Consider the following 21,245-nt stretch of genomic DNA (forward strand, 5'->3'; position numbering starts at 1 on the left):
GAAACAGTAACTCTTGCTCTTTCACAGGCTGACTGCACATATGGGGAACATCCTAATTTACTAAACCAGCAAATAAAAGGGTTAGGAAATAAAACACACAAAATCCATCATTTCCGTTTACTATAACTCAGTTTAAATCAGAGTCAAGACAATACAGGACCTGCACCAAAGTGGTTTTCATCAGATGGAACTTGGAAACCTTCTAGCTTTGTAAAACTCAGTGGGACTGCCAGTATGAAAGATACTGGTTTAGACTGAAACACTGCTGCTGTTATTTTTTCAGATATGTTAATGAAATTAATAATTTGTTTGTATTTCTTTGAAAGGATGGTTTATTTCCTTTCTCTGTTCTCTTCTTTTGCAATTATATTCTTCAATGTTTCATTATGTGCCCCACACACTGGCATCAGAACCACAAGTGACTGAAGGAGACAAGCAAATCCAGCATTGAGAGGGAGCAGCTGCAGAGTATTCACAAAAATCATCATTTTTTTTTCGTAGGCCACAATTTTCGTAAGGATTCGTCAGTATCACTTTTTGCTGCATCATACCATTGGCCTACCTTGTGTTATACCAACTTTCAGCAACATCAAACTGACAGCATTTAGCAGCACATTAGTTATAATTATGCTATTAAGTTCCTTTTTGTCAGCCGATCTGTTTAACAAATTGCATTTTTCAAGCAAAGTCATTTACAATGGAGAGCCCCACTGCTGTGCAACACGTGACATTTGCATCATTTGTCACAGCAGCTGAAAGGAAAACAAAAAAGTTGTAATTTGCTACCCACACAGAGTGTCAGAGACAACAGCCATCCAGAAAGGACGAGCTCTTCCCTGCTGGAAAGTTTCAAAAGAAGTTATTTGTTTCCCTGTCACCCCTCTTCACTACCAAGCTGCTCCATTTACAATTAAAGTAGGTTTGTTTTACAACAGTAAACAGTTTCCATCCAATGAACTAGTTACTTCACGTTGAAATAAACTCTTCCATTTCATGTACAAGCTACTTTGCACAATTAAGTTTCACTGATCAAAAGCAACATGGTGCAGGCCAGGTGGATCACAACCTGTGCAAACTCTGGGCAAAGGATAGGGCTGAAACTCCAATAAGGTACAAATACTCACCAAGGCTCAGAGAATAACAGAAGACAATAAAGATTAACATAAACATTGTATTTTTGGTGCAGAGGCTGTATGGCAGTAACCTCCTGCCTGCAGAGCATGACCAATCCCATGCTGAACTGGACACCTACAATACATCAGACAAAACACATTCTCCAGTGCTGGTTTCTACCATGTGCAAAGGGGTCGCGGGCTATGTTAGTAACCCAGATGAAGTTGCCCAGCTGCAACACGGAAAGGCTACCTTTAAGCAGAGAAATCCCATTTCAGGAATCCCCCTAATATATATATGAAAACTGAGCCTTGAAGCCTGCAGAATATCTGCAAATAACTGAGTTGATGTGTACCCAAACTATTCACCCGTCGTCTCTGTGACCCATAGAAACACTACATGCAACTGCGTTTTGGCTTTCCCAGAACTTTGTAATCTGCTAAAACATACAGACAAGCCATCAATCTACACAGAGATAAGGAGATGGTTATCCTAAGAGATGGTTAAGGTTTCCAATGTAGGTAGCCACCTCTTTTTTTTTTTTAATATCTGGATGAACGGCTGCCCTGTTCCTCAGCTTCCCAGTATAATAATCCTTGGCATAAACTAACACGATTCAACAAAATAATTTCTTTTCCAAGAGGAACAATCCCACTGTCTGCCTGCCTTTACAAGGCAACTGAGGAGTGCTATAAACAGACAAGACTGCCTCTCCAGCACGACCTCTTCGTGGGATGTTTTCCCACATGCAATGGCTCTGGTTGCCGTCTGTCTTCCAGTCCTGCCATCCCTCAGAGGCTTTGGTGCTCTCACAGAAGAAAGGGGGTAGAAAGAAAACAACAACCTTCAGTGTTCCTACACAAAATGGGGCAAGTAACTAATCAGGGGAAACCATGCAGAGGAAAAGTCGCTAGCAGAGCTGCATCAAAGCCTTTCTGAAACTTGTCCAAAGGGGCTGTTTTCCTTTTAAGATCTAACTGGCTTTTGATGTAGTCTTTTGGTAACCAGGCAGTTGTATTGCAAAGGTAGATCACCTGTAATCATTCTCCTTTTCCTATTCCAAGGACTCCTGTGTTCAAAGGGGATATTTTACTATCATTTTTCCTTTGACGGTTACTTCTATGCAGGAATTATTGGCAGCTCAATAGCTGAGATGTGCAGAAAAGCCACACTGGGGGAGGGAAGCCTCATCAGCTCTTTCTTCCACTCTCCCAGCATGTTAAAAGCACTCTGAGGCACAGAGAGCAGCAGGGAAGTAGCATGAACGCAAATCATAGGTTTTTTCTCTTTTAATAGACCCTCTATGCTTCCTCATGTAGGGAAGATGACACGGCAAAATCCCATTCTCCCCCCTTTCCTCCTCATTCCTGCCTGGAAGTAACAGATAAGCCATTTTCAGCAAAAATATATATCATCACCATGGTGCAAACAGATGACCTTGCCAAATCCAAGCTGCAGTGCTGCACAAAGACAAGAAGGCACTCTGTGTAATTGCACTACCATCCTGCTCAGTGGCAACCTCTTCCCAACAGGAACGGCAGCTGTAGGTCCAATGCGGCAAATCTTACTCTTCGGATACACATCCTCTAAACAGTAAATGCTTCATAATCCATCGCATGCATTCAGCATGCTTCATAATCCATTGCAAAATAATCTATTTTGTGATAGACAATACCAATACTTAGAGGTTTGGAAGGGCTTAAACACTCTAGGCAAAAGCACAAGGCCCTTTTCATAATCAAAGATAAATATGACACTCTGATAAGCACAGTATCAAGAACGGGACACAAAATGGATACAAAATGCATCAGGTTTAAAGCGTCAAATAGTTTTGGTATTTCACAGCAACTTGGTCTTTGTACACATACACAGAAGGAGCAACTCATGAGACTGTGGAGTATCATTCAGAGCTGCATCATTATTTAAGCCAGTTGCTTAGATACCTATGGACTACTAAGGTGAAGACTGTTAAGCCAAAACTGCTTCCTGCTAGTTCTCTTCACGCTGCTGCAAGAGGCCTTACCTTGGCATCTTCAGCACTCCACACTCCCTGTTGCTACCCAAGGTCACTATTCTGAATTACATACCTGAGGCTCAAAGACTGCCCTGCTCAAATCCTAGTGACCACAATCTTTGGGAGAAGCAGGGGGGAAGCTCACAGGTCTCTCTAGAAAGGGGGGCTTCTTTTGATTGAGGGAGGTAGTCTTCCCAAACAAAACAAAAAAAAAATCCTTCTGCATTTATCTTGGCTGGCTTTTAAATTCCAAGTTTGCCCAAAGCCCTCCATCCCCCCTGCCCCAATACTTTTTTGAAGCAACACTCTGGATGTCAAGGGTCCTGAACACTGAGGCAAGGGTAAAAGCCTTAACAAATGTTAAATACTTTTAAACAGCAGCTTGAATTTGTGTTATGAAAGCATTAACTGCAACCAGGAGTAGCTCTAGCTATTTTCTTAATATTTTAGGTTAAAAAATTCCAGAGGCGTAAGACTGGATGAAAATTCCTCAATACTTTATTAAGGTCTTTACTTTATATACCACCGCTCTGTCAGCTTGGCACTAGACCATGTAAAACATCAGAGAAGAGGGAAACACGTTGGCTAGAAGTACGATACTCTGAACAACATTAATGAAGAGTCTACTACACAATGCAATCAGAATAGAGTAAAACAGCCAACCTTTACAGGTTGTCAAAAAGAGATGAGACCATCCTTCCAGTACAGATGTCTTACTCGCAGCACTTCTTTATGTACAGACATCCACAAAAGGGACTGACCAAGGAGTGGAAAAAAAGAAAAAAAAAAGACCTCCAATGTCCATCCAGAAAAGTTCAAAAAGGCTTAGTTTGCATACAAAAATTCAGTTAATTCCAGAAGCTCAAGCGCAAGTGTACTTCTGACTAGTATTAATCACAAACACCACCAATTTACCATGCAAACATTTTAATTGTTTGAATTGCTCTCTTCCAAGCTTGAAGAGACAGAAATACCACTCCACAGTGGTATCTCCTATGACAGTGACAAAGGACCACCTGCTTACAACTTAAATAATAAATTCCTGGTTTGTATAACTGAGGCTGAATACCCACAGGATATTATTAACATTTCCCCTCCAGCATCTGGTCTAATAAAGAAACACAGAACAGCTTTGCTGTAGTACAAAAGTTTACATAAAGTTTGGCAATTTAATTAAAGACAATACAAAATATGTTGTCTGAATTCAAATAATTTATGTAAAAGTACATGAATGAGAAAATATTGGCGAGAAGATTTGGGTAACCATATTATCTGATGCATGTTCTTTGTCCCTAGAGATAACATACAGTCAAAAATACATTTATATTTTAAGTTACTATAAAAGACAGCATTTTAAAATAAACACAATTTCAGGTCTACCAGCCCTTTAACATGAAAAATTCCTGTTAACACAGGACAAACTGATAGAATAAAAAAATGGAGCAATACTGAAGTCTCTGAATAAGCCTATAGTGTTTGTTTTTCCTTTTATCGAGGAGGGAGAAGACAACAAAACCAAAGAGAAGTGTTTTGGTAGTGCTCTGTCTTCTCAGTTAAGTGTTTTAAGAAGTGTGATCAGAGCATCAGGGATACCCCAGAAAAACCCACCCTCCTTGTGAGGAGACAGGGTACAGATCAGGCACAGATCTTCCCTTCCACACGAAGCAGTACCACATCCACACAAGAGTGGATCATGTAGGTGAAGCAAGCTACCCCTACTGTACTCAGGGTGGCAGCTTGGCCCCAACAAGCACTTTCTCTCAGCCTCCAGCAGAGCCACTATTCCTCTCAAATCCTGAATTATTTCTTCACATTTGTCAAATATTGAAACCCCAGAAGTCACCTTTTCTTGATTACAGTATCAGACCACAGCCTGAAACACAAGATTACTTTCCATGTGTCACTCGCCCTCCACATTTTTGTGGTCAGCTAAATAGTTTAACAAGACGACACATGATGACTTTCTTTGAAGATATTTTAGTTCATTAATTCTCGATAAAAGCATTGGTTGCAGTACAATAGTTCGACATACAGCAACAAAACATACTCAATTGACATGCACAAGCTATTTAACAATAGTACACGGTCTTTCCTATTGCCATTATAAAATCAACACTACTATGACAGCTGACACAGCCTTCCAATTGTTCTCATGAGCTCTAAAAAAAAAAAAAAAAAAGTGATGAAAACAGCCTTCCAGTTGGTACAACAGCAGAGAACAGAGGTTTGGCCACTGCTGGAAGATTCCAATGAAGATGCCAGTATCATAATAGGTAACAGTGTTGGAATTACTGTAAAAACAGCTACAAAAAAAGCAATGCAAAGTTGTTTTGATGTGTACTTCAGTTTAAAAGAAGAACATGTGGGAAATACTTACAGCTTTGTATAGAAAGATACCAGAAACAAAAGTACATGCAGAGGAAGAAAAGTTAGTTTAAGGCAAGACAAATGTGTGGATGACCAAAAAAAAAAACAAAACCCTGATCACTGAAGTACTGTAAACCAGCAGCAATCTGTTGGGGAAAGAGTGCATAATCATCTAGCAGGATTGGTTTTTTGTGTTTTCTGTTTTGTGGTTGGAGGGGAGTTTTTTGTTGGTTTGGGTTTTTTTGTGGTGGTTTTTTTTGTTTTGTTTTTTTGTTTGTTTGTTTATTTGTTTTGTTTTAAATAAAGCTTCCAAATTTGAAAGTGCAAGCCAGAACTCCTCTGCATTTGTGTTCTATGCCTGGCTGAGATTTCTTTCAGTTTTACAGTTTGGTCCAGATTCTCATGGTTTAATGTACAAAGTACAGTACAAGCTACTAGGACTACTCACTGCAAGTTTTCAAAGACTGCTTTTCAGAAAACAGATACAACACTGTCATCTTCATTAAAGGTTGATGTCAAAGTTTCAATACTGCAGTTAAAGGGCTTCTAGAAATAAGAACAGAGAAGTCAGATTTATGACCAAGAGATAAGCAATGAGCTCTGTAAAACGTACACATTACAGTAAGACTTTTCCTATGGCAAATAAGTCATCAGGGGACTTTTTTTTTTTTTAAAACCATTTCTTTCTAGGTTTCAGAAGTGCTAACAATTCCAGCAATAAGACTTTCAAAGTGCCCTGGCTGTGTGTCTCTTTTTAGTGTCCTTTCCAAATGGTATTGAAACAGGTAAGAAACCTCTCCTCTAACCAACAGTTATCAGTTTAGCATTATGCTATTGGCAAGTCAGATCCTGAAATATTATGAATATTTGATAGTTGTAATCAATTTATTCATGACCATATTAAAAAAAAAGTACAGCTACATGTGACTGCACTGTCAGATCTATAAAACACCAAGTAAGACAGCAAAAATAAAAGGCAAAAAAGGAAAAAGGCCTGAAGTCTCCTTTTTTTGTTGTTTGGGTTTTTTTACTAATTGTCTCACAGCAGAAAAAAAGTAGCAAATGCTTAATCTTAAATACAAAGTTATTATCTGCAAATCAGGTCCTCTAATCCAGACTGATGGTACACTTTATTTCAACTGAACCACCCATTACAAACTTGCAATGCCAGCACTCATACCCTGAAGCGTTGCCCGGCCTCATCCACCCAATCAACTATTCACACCTTATTTTAAGCAGAACAATAAAAAAAGTTGTTTGTGGTTTTGAAACAGCTAGTCTGAATTCCTTAATACCACACGCAAAACTCAGGAAGACAAATTTAAGGATGTCTCAATTCTCAAAATATTGTTTACAAAGGAAAAAAAGAGGAGTGAATATGGAAGTACAGGTGTTAAAACACCACTAAAAAATGGACTTGGTAAAGAGCCTATACTAGAACACTTACCTTGTCAAAGCATTAAAATGATCATCTCAGAAGACTATTCAGAGACACTTAGAATTGTGAAAAAATGCAAGCTAGACTGTTGTAGATCACTGAAATATCTAATCTAAAGGCAGTGCAAAATGATGGCTGGTGAGGGGGCAACCAGTCATCTCGCAAAGTGAGGGACTTCAAATTACTCATCACTGACCTCCTTAATAATCTGCATTGAAGGACCTGATGAACAGCAGTGAAATTTGTCATGCAATTACAACTGTTAAGCAACCAATACGCAACTCAAGAGTGATACTGTCATCCATGATGGATTATTAAAGTAATAATCCATTAAAGAATAAGGTCAAAAGGGAAAGTGGTAAACATCAGTTGTCATAAGTGAAAACACTTCAAAAATTTACATTTAAATAAAAAGTTAGATGGTACCTTATAAAAAGAAGTACTGAACACAACAAAGCCACAATAAATTAGTGTTTCCATAAAACGACATGCTGAAGGTTTTGTTCCCAAGTCTATACATTTTTTACTGTCTGTTAATTCCTAAATATTGACAGCATAATTGAATAATTGAGGTACAGTAGTTTACATTTGTATATTTCTTGTAAAAAGGTTAATTTTTTTCTTCCAGTTTTTCTTCCTCATCGCCAAAGAACAACAAAGGAAACATTCCTAAAATGCAGCCAATGGTCACTCCAATAGCTTTACCCTAGAGAAAGGGGGGAAAAATTAAGTTTCTCACTGATCAGTTGTTACTCATTTGCTGTGTAGTACCAACACAACCAGGAAAACAGACCCTTTGTTCTAGTTTTCGGTTGGGAGCCAGATTTTTCTTAGCATGCAGACTAGAAACACAATCTATGAGAGAGAGACAGATATGACAAGGTTAGAAACAGCATGTGCTGTGACAAAAGACAATTCTGAATAAAGAGGAGGGGAATGACCCATGAAGAGCTGCACAGGTGGTAAGGGAGGACACAGACATTCAAAGGATTAGTGAGATGGCCAGGAGGGGGAGGGTGGGGGTGGTGGTAACAACAAAAAGAAACTAAAAAACCAAAGCCACACACACATTTTAGGTGCAATTATAGACGTATCTGCTTGTATCTGGTAATGCAAATTATCAAAGTCAGGAACAAGGAATTCCTTGCAAACATGATGGCTTGCAAAGGCACAAGACAAAGACCAAAAAAAAAAATTAAAAAAAAAAAATTGGAAAACATTTCACAATTCATCTAGATGTAAAAGTCAATAGGAGAGGAAAGAAGTAAGACAGGCAACATCCAAACCACATCACCAGCAGCAGGTGCATAGTGTTGAGAAACTTGAGACAATGGGTAAAAAGAAAAAATGCTAGCATACAGGCAAAAATGCTCAGAAGTCTTTTCACAGAAAAGTGCTGTAAATGAACTGCAGTGCAATGACAGGCTTTTGCCACAGACTCAGCTTCCACGGAGAAGACTCTTATTTGGACAGACTACAGGGCAGCCCACTGACAACAGGCCAATTCTTCCCTGCTCAATGCTTTGATCTATCACTGCTAAAAGCAGACCTTTTTCCACCCCTAACTTTTCCTCAGCAAGTGTTATTTCTCTTCCCTTAAACCTGCAAAGATATTTTTCCCCAGGAAGGTTCATTCTGGCAAAGTGAAAGAAATATCCATTTCTTTACTCAGTTTCTTATAATCTGTTTCTTTAATCAAAATAAACTAATTCTCTCATTGCTGAAGTGGGACTGCTTCAAATGTTTAAATGTTAATTAAGTAATCATCCTGAAAATGAATCTGCAAGATGAGTGTTCCGTAACTGTAAACCCAGGCAGTGAATATTACTCAAATGCTAGAAGTTTACCCAGAGGAAAGCTAATTTTATATCCGAGCTAATTATAAACTATTAGAAATGAATGCATACTAGCACAGGTATATGAATAGCAAGCACTTGACAAAGAACGTATAGGAGTAAACTACTAAGGGGTCATAACTTTCAAATAAGCTATCTTATCACAGTAGCCAGGGCTCAGCCCGGGTATCTGCATAGCATACATGAAGTCATTGCAGAGACTATCCATGTTACTATTCACTCGTGGCTTGTTGCGTACAAAAAAACCACCCAAGCCTAAAACTATCCAGTCTCATGATGCTCCCTGACATAGGCTCACAACTAAACCTTCCCAGAAATGTGCAAAATGTTGGTAGTCATTAAGTATTTAATGGCAAAAGTAACAAAAAGGATTTACCACATACTAGTTTAAACAAAAAAAATCTCCACGCAAACAGCGCCTACCTACAGGATACTCACCAAGTGTGCACTGAGACGCGTTTGCCACATATCAGCTTGTTTGGGTGTCAGATCAGGGATTGACAGACCCAGTCGTGAAGCTAAAGCTTCTACATAACCTGCAAGACTGGAAGAACAAGAAAACAAGATCAAATGATTTTGGATCTGACACTATCATCTAGTGAGGATTTTGAAATATTTGAAGCACTGAACTTAAAATTAATAGCTTTTCCTTCAGCATACTGATAAAGTCATCGAGAGGTAAATATGGGAAAGTGTTCAGACTTCTGATGGTCACATTCTGCAATTTAAATTAACTAGTTTTCTCACTGATTTAATATGCAATATTTCCAGAAAAACGTTATGCAGTAAGACACAACTGGTGTGAATGTTACCGTATTTTTGCAGAGCTTGTAAGTAACCTTTACTGGAGGAAAGGTTACACACACACACTAGTTAGTAATAAGCCTTGTTATTTGCAGAAGAAAAATTAGAGGCAAAGTGGGAAAAAGAAGCATAACAGATAGCTTTACTTTCAGCAATTACTTAGAAGTTTCCTTTAAAAAACGTCAGCTGCTTCTGTTTATGTCAGAAATAGGTATGCCTAGATCTGAAGATATTTCAGATACAAAATTGTTTTATCTGAGGATAAGGAAATATCTTCAGATCTAGACATAACAATCTGAGGAGGTATATTAGGTATATTCTATCACAGCAATATATCATATCACAAAAAAATGTATTTTTCCATTTTGTATTTTAATGAACACACTTTTTTGTAGAAAAAGTTCTAGTACTTCCTTAAAAGCAAGCATTACCTACAGACTACACTGAATCAGGTTAAAGGCCAATCCTGATTTTATCGCTTAAAATACATGATACTGTAATAGCAGAATTACTCTATTTCAGAGCTATGGCATGGCAGTTTTAACCTCAACAGGAACCACCTAGTATTTCAACTTTTTCTTAGCTAGGACAGAAGACATTTCTATAGTCATGCAGTTTACTGAAGCAGAATTCAAGAGGTAGGAAAAAAAATAAAGCAACATCAGCAGTTTGCATGTTTTAGTTCAGCAGCACCAACAGTGTTTGCAAGAGAGGAAAAAAACCAAAACATATTCTTAATACAAGTTCAGACATACCCCAGTCCAGCTAAATCTGAAACAAGGTTTCCCAAAGCAGCAGCTGTAGGGAGGAGTAGGGAAGAGAAGGGGAGAAGGCAAAGTATTATTTTAAGTACAAACTCACACAACCAGCTCCCATCCCCACCCCCAGTGACCCTCTCTTCTCAGTATATGTACCATACAAGAGTAGAAGTAAGTTTCTTTTATTTTAGAGTTTTTCTTCTGGCCTTATTACAGTTTGTAATAACAGCAGCGGACTAACAATAATAGGAAGTGCAACTGTATTTTCTCAACTTGTATGACGAAAACTTGACAAATACAAAAAGACAACACTGACACCTGGAAATCAACGTAACAACTTTTCAGATCAGAGTTAAAAAAGACCATGTGTAGTTGCCAGTTTCATACAGCTAACACTGGACACCAAGCAAGGCCTTCCAGTACCTGAAGAGGCACAGGACCACTGGAAGTAGAAGGAGCTCTTTCTCACCTATGTAGCTTTTATAAAAATTTCAACATATCCATGAACTGTGTCAGTTTAGGAATAAATAGTGTACGTATGACTGAATAAAGCTACACACTTAAAATACATGATTTCACAGCAGATCTTACTGAGATAAGCTTGCTTGTGACTGTCTTACATTGCAACAGAAGGCCTCAAATTTCCAAATGATTAACTTGTTCTGCTATATACATTTTCATTTAAGCAATCTGTATGCTTTTCAGCAATGCTGCACCTGCAGTTGGTGGATCCATAAGCATTTTTTTCCCCTCTGACATTGCAGAGGCACCAAAGCTGGCAAGCAGACCTTATCGGTTTTGGCCCAGAGCAGGAGCAGGGTGGGTGCCTGGCCTTCCATGCTATCACACAGAGGCAGAGAAGCCACCGAGAGCACCAGCCAACACAGTAAAAGGACACCAACATTGATCTTCGCTTAACACTGTGAGCAAACAGCAACTTAAAAATACATATATACACACAAATAAATATCAGACCCTAGGGAATTTAGAGCAGTTCCATTACAGAAATGCAGATACACTTTCCTAAGCGACCAAGGATTTGAACTTTTAGATTAAAACCGACAACAAGCATTTCCAAAGCTATCTGAACTGAAATTCCATTTCTCCAAATGGAATATGTCCTTGCTTCAACCATAGGTTGTTTCTTTATTAGGAAAGGCAGCTGCAAGAGCAAGGAAAAGCCATTTCCAGCTCTGTGGCCCACTTTCAGCCTAAAATGTAGGAGTGTGCCATATTAGTCTACACATGCTGCATTTTTATTACTTGCCTGCCATAGTTGAAATTCCTAGGATAACTCCAATTGACAACTCTATTTGGGTTCCCTGAAAAATAAGAGTTTTCTCATTATTTGAGGGATTTGGAGTTAAAATAGATTATATTGCTTCAACTGACAAAAATATTGCTTACTGCTGGTTTATGTCAAGATTGAGAGGATAAATGGACACTACTTCTACTAGATCTGCACAGCTCCTACCCTCACAGCATAAGTATTTCCCCCAGGACAAGAGCCTACTTCTGATATTCTTTTAATATTTTATATTGTTTCATAGTGGCCACCTGATGGACAAAACCATAATCCTTATCTCTGCATACTATTTCCCCCACTGTAATTCTTAGCTGAATGCACAGCTCTGAATATTCAAACTTCTACAAACACTGAGCAAACAAATAAAACACAGTATTGTAGCTCCTTACTTTTTCAGTTGAACAAAATCACAGTGAACTGCACGATGAAACAGCAGCACACAGTCCAAAGATGAGAGACGATGTGCATGAATTAAAACAAGACCTGTTCCAGTTGGATATAGGAAAATGTTTTCTACTGTGAGGACAGTTGACCTTTGGAACAGGTTGCCCAGACAGCCTGTGCAGTCTCTGTCCTTGGATTTTCTCACGACCCACAGGATAAAACCATGAACAACTTCATCCGACCTTACAGCTGACCCTGCACTGAGCAGAAGTTAGACTAGAGACCCTGAGAAGGTCCCAAGCAGGAGCAAGACTAGAGGCCTAGTGGGTCCTCCAGTCCCTTCCCACCTGCATTATCCCATGCTTAAGATGACACTGTCAATGATAATTCTACACAAGGAACAGTATCTTTGGCCTTTATCCATCTTCCTGTTCCACTGGCCTATTTCATCTTCCAAACGAGCAGGAAAATATCTCAACAGTGTTACTCAGGAATGCCAGGCTACATCAGTACAAATCAGCATCAGCACTAACATTGCCTGCATCACTCAGAACAAAGGAACACATCAGTAAAAACCCTAAAGACTTATTCATCAATACAAAAATCACATTATCGTCAGTTGGTACAAAAAAAAATGTATTGACTACATGATCATAGATGTGTCTTGCAGCACAAATTAGGAGAGGAAAAAAAAAGCCTCTTCTCAATTCAGTAAAATTAGTTACAGTACTGTCCTTCAGAAGGAACAACACTCCCTTCCATTCTGCAAAGGCCGAATAGACCATGGACATTTTCTTTAAAAAAGAAAAATTAAGAGAGACATTAATGAGTCGATACAGAGGGAACAGTCTTCCTGAAGCTTTCATTTACTCATTTAGTAATTGAACAACATGAACCTTACTGACTTGATCAAGGAATTAAATAACAAACTTACCGCAGCAATCATAATTGCGTTATCCAAAAATCCAAACCCTACAAAAGGTAATGCATTGTGGAAGAACACTAAAAGAAATAAGTAACAAACAGAAAATAAATTTTTGTAAGAGAGTTCACTAGTTCACATGAACTACTCAATGTCAGTTTAATACTGCCTTTAAGAGAAACAAAGACAACATACACAAAATCCCTTTCCTACTACTTCTGTTAGTGACCTTTTTCTTTCTGGCAATTTTGGTAAAACCCTTTGCTATACGTAAGTGTTACTAATGGCCTGCGAAGAACCAGTTAAACCAATTTACTCTTTACAAATACCTGTACAATTTTGGATGGAAGCCAATTATGCCTACTGCTGTGAGAGAAATATCTAAAACTACACAAACTTTGATACTATTTTACAGTCTTTCCAACTGATGTTGCAATATCACTGAAGATTGCCAAACTGTCTCACCAACTCCCCGCATTCTTCTCTTGCTTGAAATAAAGCCCCTTCCTCTGCAAGTCCCCCTCTCTTTCCTGTGCAAGAGGTCCATCTCCTTCACACACTCCTAAAATATTTAAAGACAATTGCCTGGAGTTAGGCAATTCTCATCAAAACTCCTTCAGATAAATCTGCAAACGCTAAAGTGCTTTTCATTAGTGTGTCATACAGTGTTAATTATCTCACTGTTCAACCCAAACTTCTATATCTTGATTTTGTTTGGGCACCACGCTGAGAGCAATTTAGACTTGAAGCTGCTCCTCAGTACCTTGTTTAAGAAAACAAGTTCCACCTTTTGTTTCATACATTTTTTTCTTTTTGCTCCTGAAACTCCAAGTAAACCCTATAGGAAAATATTTTCTATTCCAGGAACTTGGAACATGCTAGTCTGAAAAATTTCTAACAACAAGCCTTTTTGTCATGCTCCATTTTCTCTCTCAAATTTTAGCTTGTAAGCTTCTGATGGAGATGGGATTCAATTTGAACAACATTGCCTCCAGCTGAGTTTCAAGGTGCTAACATCATAAGACTAAATGCAGCACCAAGGACAAACTACATGACTAAAACCTACATCTTAGAATGTTATAACTTTTCCTTTTTTTTTTTTTTTTTTTTTTTTTACATTTAAAACACATCAGCTATTTAGGGTTTTTTCCCCACTTCAGATGGGACCAATAATTCCTATATTTTATAAACTTAGAGATGTAAACATATGAAGAGGGAAGAAAGCTGAGTGCATGAACCTCACAGCCATGTGGAAAGAAGCTGGTATGAGTCCCTTTTGGGTTTACCTCTTTCAGACAGCATGAATCCATGATCATATTAAAAACAAAGCCACACTCGAGATCTTTCATGTTCAGGTACTAGAATATGCTTGGACTTCTGTAACTACGTTGTAAGAACGCACATACCTTCTTAAATACAAAGGTAAAAGACTAAAGCACTGAATGTAGGAAATTTTCCAAATTTTTTTTTTTTTTAAACCACTGCAGGACAAAAAACTCAAAAACATATATAACAAAAAAAGCACACAGAGATGCGTAGTATTTTCAAAATGTGTGCACAAACTCTGGGGCTACAAATGGAACTCAAATTCTTACCGAAGTTGACAGAATTTTGGAATTCATGGAGTAAACAGAACCCCAGGGACCAAGCAAAAAAAACAAAGAAAAATAAGTGTAGATACCTAGAACAGGAAAATGTTCAGCTAAATACATTGCTCACTGACAGAGTTTAAAAACACAGATATACACTGATTTGGGAATTAAATCAGAATCTGAACGACTATGGTGTTATAAAGAATACCAAATCTATTTCCAATTTCTCTGCAATTTTATCCCGCTTCTCAGTCCATTTAAAATATATGTGACAAGAAGCAAGTCAACAGTTTTAAGGTTAAATACAAAAACCCCCACAAGGTACTGCAGCATCAACACCGCTTGGTTTACAAAAACTGTCTGCTGCTGGCTTTGAACAGCGTGGTCTCATTTGGGCTTTCTGTCCTACTTTCACTAAATGGTGCACATTCTCCAGCTGAGGTGTTATGAAATAAAGAAGGGCAGGTGACTGTTGGTGCTTGCTTTGGTTTTCTGTTACTCCATACAGGACAGATCAGCATTTGTAGGAGAAAGATGAAGCACTTGAAAGACAGACTGCACAAGTACTGAACCACATTCAAGAAACATTCTTCTTTTACCATGTTTCAGTTGTCCTGGAGATGGTGGTGCAACCTCCAACTTCTCTAAAGAAGTCAAAATGAAATGAGAAAGTTAGCTAGTTCATCACAAATTCAGTTTATAGTACAATAAAGTGTTTACCAAATTACTAGCAGGCAAAAAGGCAGTTACGTTATTTAACAGCTTTAAAATTTGAAGAAAAATGCTTCACATCTATATTTTTATCAGTTTTACAAAAGATAACACGATATTAAAAGCCACAAAGTCTTAGAACAGTATGACAAGATTAAACTAGTATAGTAATTATGCAAAGTAGCAGCATACATTAGAAGCAGCCCAATCTTTATTACTGAAAATTAGAAAAACACACTAAAATTAGAAAAAAACAGGACATCTAGAGAGGACTGTATTTTATTATTTGTTTTTAGAGGTCCTCTAAGCATGCATCAGACAACTTTCTTTCCTCCAGAGACAGTCTGCAAAAAAACCGCTACCATTTCTGTTCTGACAGAAGGCATCTTTTAATAACTAGTGTGAGAATAAAAGAAAAATACTACGACAACATTAGAGACCACTGATTTCAGTAACAGCAGATCAAGTTTGATCATTTGGTGCATATTTCAGGTATCCTGGCCTCAAACCATTAAGAGCTTGGAAGGACCAGGATGTCACTTCTGAACCTGACAGTACTCTCTATAGGAAGCTAACACAGTCTATTAGAGGTGATGCACAAAAATGCAGCACCAACAGCTACCCATTTCACAGGGGCAAGGGCAAGAAAACAAGCTACTTTAGGCTTTTGCTTTTGTTGGTTTTTTTTTTGGGGGGGGAGGGAGGAGGGGGAGCAGGTGAGAGGGTGGGGGTTTTTGTTTATTTTTTTTAAATGTGGATATTAAGCATAAGACCCCTTTTTAAAGCAGAAAAAAAAAGTTGCCCCAATATCTTCCAGTATGATGAACCCTGAGCTTTTGACAAGTTGCTTCCATACTTTTAATTGGGTAGCTTCTATAGGCAAAAGTAAAAAATGGTAAAACATGAGAGAAGCCTACAACACTACCTCAAGTATTCAAATTTTACTTGGGGCAGACAAGTACACGAAAACACAATGCTGTAAACACAGGCTGTGAATCATTTGAGCATATGTTTGAATAGTGCAGACTAGAGTGAGTATCCCTCCATCCATGTCACTTCTATATTCAAAACGATCATAAAGGAGAAACTAAAATATTCACTTACATTAACTTGGGGGGGGGAGGGGGGATGGAAATGGTGAGACCATAACACCAGTATTCAGCCAACCAGGACACGGACTTCCAAAATAATTTCATTAATTTAAGGTCTTAAACTGTAACAACTTCTGAGCTTTAGCAGTTATTGAAGAGATGCTTTTTCCCTCTGCCCAATAGATAAACTACCTAAGCTCTACAAACACCAGTTGTACTTATCATGCAAGTGGGAGAAGTACAGCCCAAATACTACAGAAATAAAGACTTTTTTTTTTTTTTTTTCCTCTCTCCCCATTAGCAAATGCCAAGGAATTCACTGATTCAAACCTCAGGCTGGAGGAAGAACAAAAGAACATCCCATGGTAAACAGAGGGGAGCCCTGCAAGAGCCAATCTTCCAAAGTCACAGGCACTACTGATGCCTGACAGCCAGAAAATACCAGACCAAAATTTTCAGCTTGTGTTCAGGAAAGATGGGACCAGGGATGGGACCTATTTTCCCCCAACACAAACAGCTTCTGCACTTGTTTGCATATGGTCTCCCTCCATGCTCGCCGATTAAGCAAAGCTTTTACAGAAGCATGGAAAGAGAGCTGTCTATATACGCCAGCACTGCCCTTTCAGCAGCTTTTCTCTGAGACAGCAAACGCATACAACACTGGGGAAAATCAGAGACACTTTGAACCGAAGAGATTAACCAAGGCCACTGTTTCCAAAAGCTCTAGATGCCCTGGGGGTGGCAAGGCACCCTAAGCTAGCACTGCCACATTCCTGATGAAGCCTTCCTAACCTCCTCTGCTCCACCCTGCTGGGTGCCAGGGAGAGAATGAAAACCCAAAATCACAAACTCAAGCACAGGAAGTCACTGAGAAAGGGCTGCCCTCCACGGCTTTCCACTCCGATGGGAAGCTATCACACTGACCAGCGTAGTTCCTTAGCTTCATGTGACACTGTCACTGAAACCATCCCCGCTGAAGTACCATCTATTCTTCAAGTCTAGTTCTCCACATACCAGGATTTCATGATAAAAAGCATAATAGCATAAACAAACTTCCAGGAAATACTGTTTACCTCCGAGGAAGACATCTTTTCATAGTTTGCCCTGATAATGACAACCAGTTAGTTTAGATACTTCCCAAGTGATGTATTTTGGGTACCAAGACAGAAGACAGAAGACTATTTGGTTTGTCACAAAATACTACAAAGCTCTAGAACAGCAGTCTTGTGGATTTAACTACAACCTATTTTTGAGTTTGATAGCACATGGCAGTCTACATAATTACACTCTATTCAGTGTAGCTAGAAAGCTATTAAAAAAAGCTAAAACCCAGTGTATAATTGATTTTAGAAACTTATTACCAAAAGGAGGAATTGAGGACAAGTGTTTGGTAGGAAGGGAAGAAGAAAAATCTTTTGCATCTATGAGTAATGGGAGTTTCAAGTCACATTAACTAAAAAGTACATAAACCTCCTTCAGAACATAAGCCACGGACTATCTTGGGCTGCTTTTAAAAGGAGGGAGGCTGGGGGACACTACTTTGGGTTAGAGGAACGATGAGTTAGTGCAAGGTCTATACCTTGCACTAACTCATCTTTCCTCAGGAAGGGATCAAATATAAGCAAAAATTACTTCATCATTGACAAAACCTGTTTCAGTAGCATGGGATTCCTGCTAAATAGGCATTTTATGAAGCAGGGCACCTAAGGTGTTTCAACACCACTAGGGCAGTCAAACGTGAAATGAAAGGTCACTAAGGACAGCATGGTGACACCATGCTCTGGAGACCAGACTGCTCTTGTCTGGCCATAGGGAACTCTTGTGTAGGTTACAGCATCTTCCTGCCGCGCAAGAACCGTTTTATAAAAGATGACAGTCTTGCTATACTAATCTGGAAGAGTGCCTGACATAAAGCTTCCCTCCTCATTGAGATGAAAATAAATCTGGGGAAAAAAAAAATCTGGGATCACATGTATTAATGAGGCAGGGATAGGAGAAGTCTGACAGAAGAAAGTTCAGATAACTAGTGTAGGTCAACCCTGCTCACACTCCAGAGAGGGAAGCTCCAATCCTGACACCCTCTCTGCCCGAGCCAAGACACACATCTTTAGCCTGACAAGGGCATCTAGTCCCATCCCTGCTCAAAGGAGAGCCAAATCAGACCAGGTTGCTCAGGACCTTATCACACAGTACCTGCAGGGCCAGGCTCAAGGAAAAAGCTGTCCCCTGTGGAGCACCAAAACAAGCCTTTAAGCACAAAGACGACTTCACTGACGGCTGAAGTATGCTCTGCCACTGCGAGGTACAGAGCACTGCCCGCTACAGGGAAGGGGGCTGAATCAGCTCAACTCTACTTGCAGAGGTCAAGGCTTAGTTTAAGCTGCGACACTGGGAGGAAAAAAAAAGAATTAAGGCAGAAAGAATTAAATAACCACTGTGGCACGGAAAGCCAATAGCCTTTTTAAAGAATCACTTCCAACACCACCTCTTTAAAGCATAACATGCCTTAAAATTCTGCAAGATATGAAGGCACCTAAGGAATACATCTCACAAAGCCAAAATAATTCCTTTAAAATCAATTTTTTAAAACTCTAGATAGCAAAACGTATTTCAGAATAGGGTATTTATTCATAGGAAGCTGTTCTGACTATTTGAATTTTCAAGGCTCAGCAAAAAAAAAAACCAAGAAAAAAAATCTTCAGAGAGTATAGCAAAGGAAATATGTCCTTTCCTAGTTTTACTGGAGGGAAAACAAAAATCCAAATTGCAAAACCCCCTTTCAAGAACTGAATTCAGTCAGAATCCAACAGTTCAGAGTTTAAATGTCTGGGGAAAAAAACCTAAAGTGCCCCAGTATTGCATTTCACGACAGCCATTCGCCAGCTCATCCTATGCCATAGTGCTGAATAAGACACCATAATTCATCTTATCACAGAAGGAATAAAATGAAATGGCAGAGTAAGGAATACTGCTGTTTTCTAACTGACATTCATTAGCATAAATTAAGTTATAAACCAAGGTTCAAGTGCAATACAGGTCATGAGCCCTGAATTAGCAAAATCTGGGGAGCAGAAAAAAATTAACTTCCTTAAATCTGTTCTTGATCTTCTTTGAATTTACAGTATCACTTTTTTGCTAACTAAACATTTACTTTTTTTTTTTTTTAATAGATAGAACCTGGGGGGAATACAAAACTGTCAATATAAATGATACTATTATCCACAACTTGGCCCAAATCCAGCAGGTTAAATTAACTCTGCCAATTCTACCTGATTTTAACCAAGGCAGTACTTGCAGTTTAGTTTTGAGATTATTACTCTTAGCTGACAAACCCCCCCCCCAACTAATGGGGGTGCATTTATTTAGACGGTAAAAAAACTCAACCAAAACCCAAAGAGTTGTCATCACCAGTTTTTGAGTTATCAATTTCTTAAGAGCTGGCATACAAGAGAACTTGCAAGCCTAGAAGCATGTATTATTATGTTTTATTCAAATTGCAGCTAACGCTGCCATAAAATTTTATAGCTAAATCTGTTACTGTCACCCAGGGGCAGGAAACATGTAACAATGGTAACAGGTACTATGGCCAGGGCTACCCTAGGAAGATACATCCTACAGCTGAGTATTGGTAAATTCAAGACAAAAATATGACCAGTGTTTTACAGATTTTGAAATAGTGACCAAATTGTTAAGACTAATAATTTAACAATTAATATCAAAAAGGTAAGGAAGAGGAACATGAAAAATATTAATAATCTAGATCCATTATGACCTCATTGTAGGCTCTGAAGATAGTGTCTCATCTGGAAGTTAGGGAAGGTTCTGTCTCAAATTCATCAATTGGTTTCCTCCAAAAAGCCTTTCCAGGTCATTTCAGCAAATCATTCAGATATTCATCATGGAGACAGCAGAGGCTTCACTTGCACAGAACAAGAAATCAAAGCAATTGTTGTGTCTATTAAAAAGAGGTACTCCTTTACACATGAGCTCATAAGAGGATCTTTATCCCAAAAATTCTGGATTGGAGCCTAGAAATGAGATGTGTGTTATTGCTTTGTTCACTATCTACAGGTAGATCCTTAAGAGTAAATTCTCACTATGATATATGAGCTCATTCATGGAATAAGCTCATAAAGCACATCCCCTTCTCCCTTTGTTCCTCCTCTGTTCTTCCTTGACATTTTAACAAAAACTGCAAAAATCTCATTACTTACAGCGAAACACAAAGTTTAAAAACCATGTCCATTGATCTTCAACTGGGTTCCCTTAATATTTCAGATGGGAAAAAACAATCCATGGGTTGACAGCAAAGAAAAAAATCTGCATAATTTGTTATAATTCACAAATGGTTTCCTGTTACTACAGCAATTAAGGCATGAAAGGATGCTGACTCATGCAGTGCTAAATATAAACTTGGCTGTTAGCCCATTCAGTCACATGCACACAAGAAGAGAAAGCTAAGTGAGGCAATAGTAAGAGAAGAATAGACAGAGGACATGATAGAATAATTTCTCAACCACCCCTAAAAAATAACTATGTCCAAACAAATATTCTGTGTAAATACAAATAGAACATTAAAGATTTTTTTTTATATACTCTGTAACACTGTAGAAAATTACACAGTGATCACATTCCACCTCCCTCCCTGAAAAACCTTTAAGTAGCAGAAGAGATTATCATCTTTACTTGAAACTACTGTTATATCTACTGGACAAAGCATTCAACAAACTTGGCAGGACTGTTGTTTGCTCCCTGGCACCAGCCAACCACTTCCCTTCAGAACAAAGCCCAGGAGTGGTTTCAGGCATAGTTCATTCCTGGGATCCCCTCCGAGCAGGTGGGCAGCCCAGACATATGGGCCCCAGGACAAATCCAGAGCTAAGTGCCAT

General features: G+C 38.7%; 1 protein-coding gene across 1 annotated transcript in view; it reads right to left on the reverse strand.

Moving 5' to 3' along the window:
* Window positions 1–3,610: 3,610 nt before the first annotated feature.
* The window catches only part of TMEM65 (transmembrane protein 65), a 34,792-nt gene continuing 17,157 nt past the window's right edge, over window positions 3,611–21,245 (reverse strand). Inside the window, exons 2-7 of the mRNA XM_049826988.1 lie at window positions 15,154–15,198; window positions 12,975–13,042; window positions 11,618–11,672; window positions 10,348–10,390; window positions 9,227–9,332; window positions 3,611–7,638 (exon numbers count right to left, since the gene is read on the reverse strand). Of these exons, the coding sequence (XP_049682945.1) occupies window positions 7,543–7,638; window positions 9,227–9,332; window positions 10,348–10,390; window positions 11,618–11,672; window positions 12,975–13,042; window positions 15,154–15,198 (413 nt within the window). The 3' untranslated portion in view covers window positions 3,611–7,542. The remainder of the gene's footprint in view (window positions 7,639–9,226; window positions 9,333–10,347; window positions 10,391–11,617; window positions 11,673–12,974; window positions 13,043–15,153; window positions 15,199–21,245) is intronic.

Source organism: Accipiter gentilis, chromosome 2, assembly GCF_929443795.1.
Source record: "Accipiter gentilis chromosome 2, bAccGen1.1, whole genome shotgun sequence".
NCBI lineage: Eukaryota > Metazoa > Chordata > Aves > Accipitriformes > Accipitridae > Astur > Astur gentilis.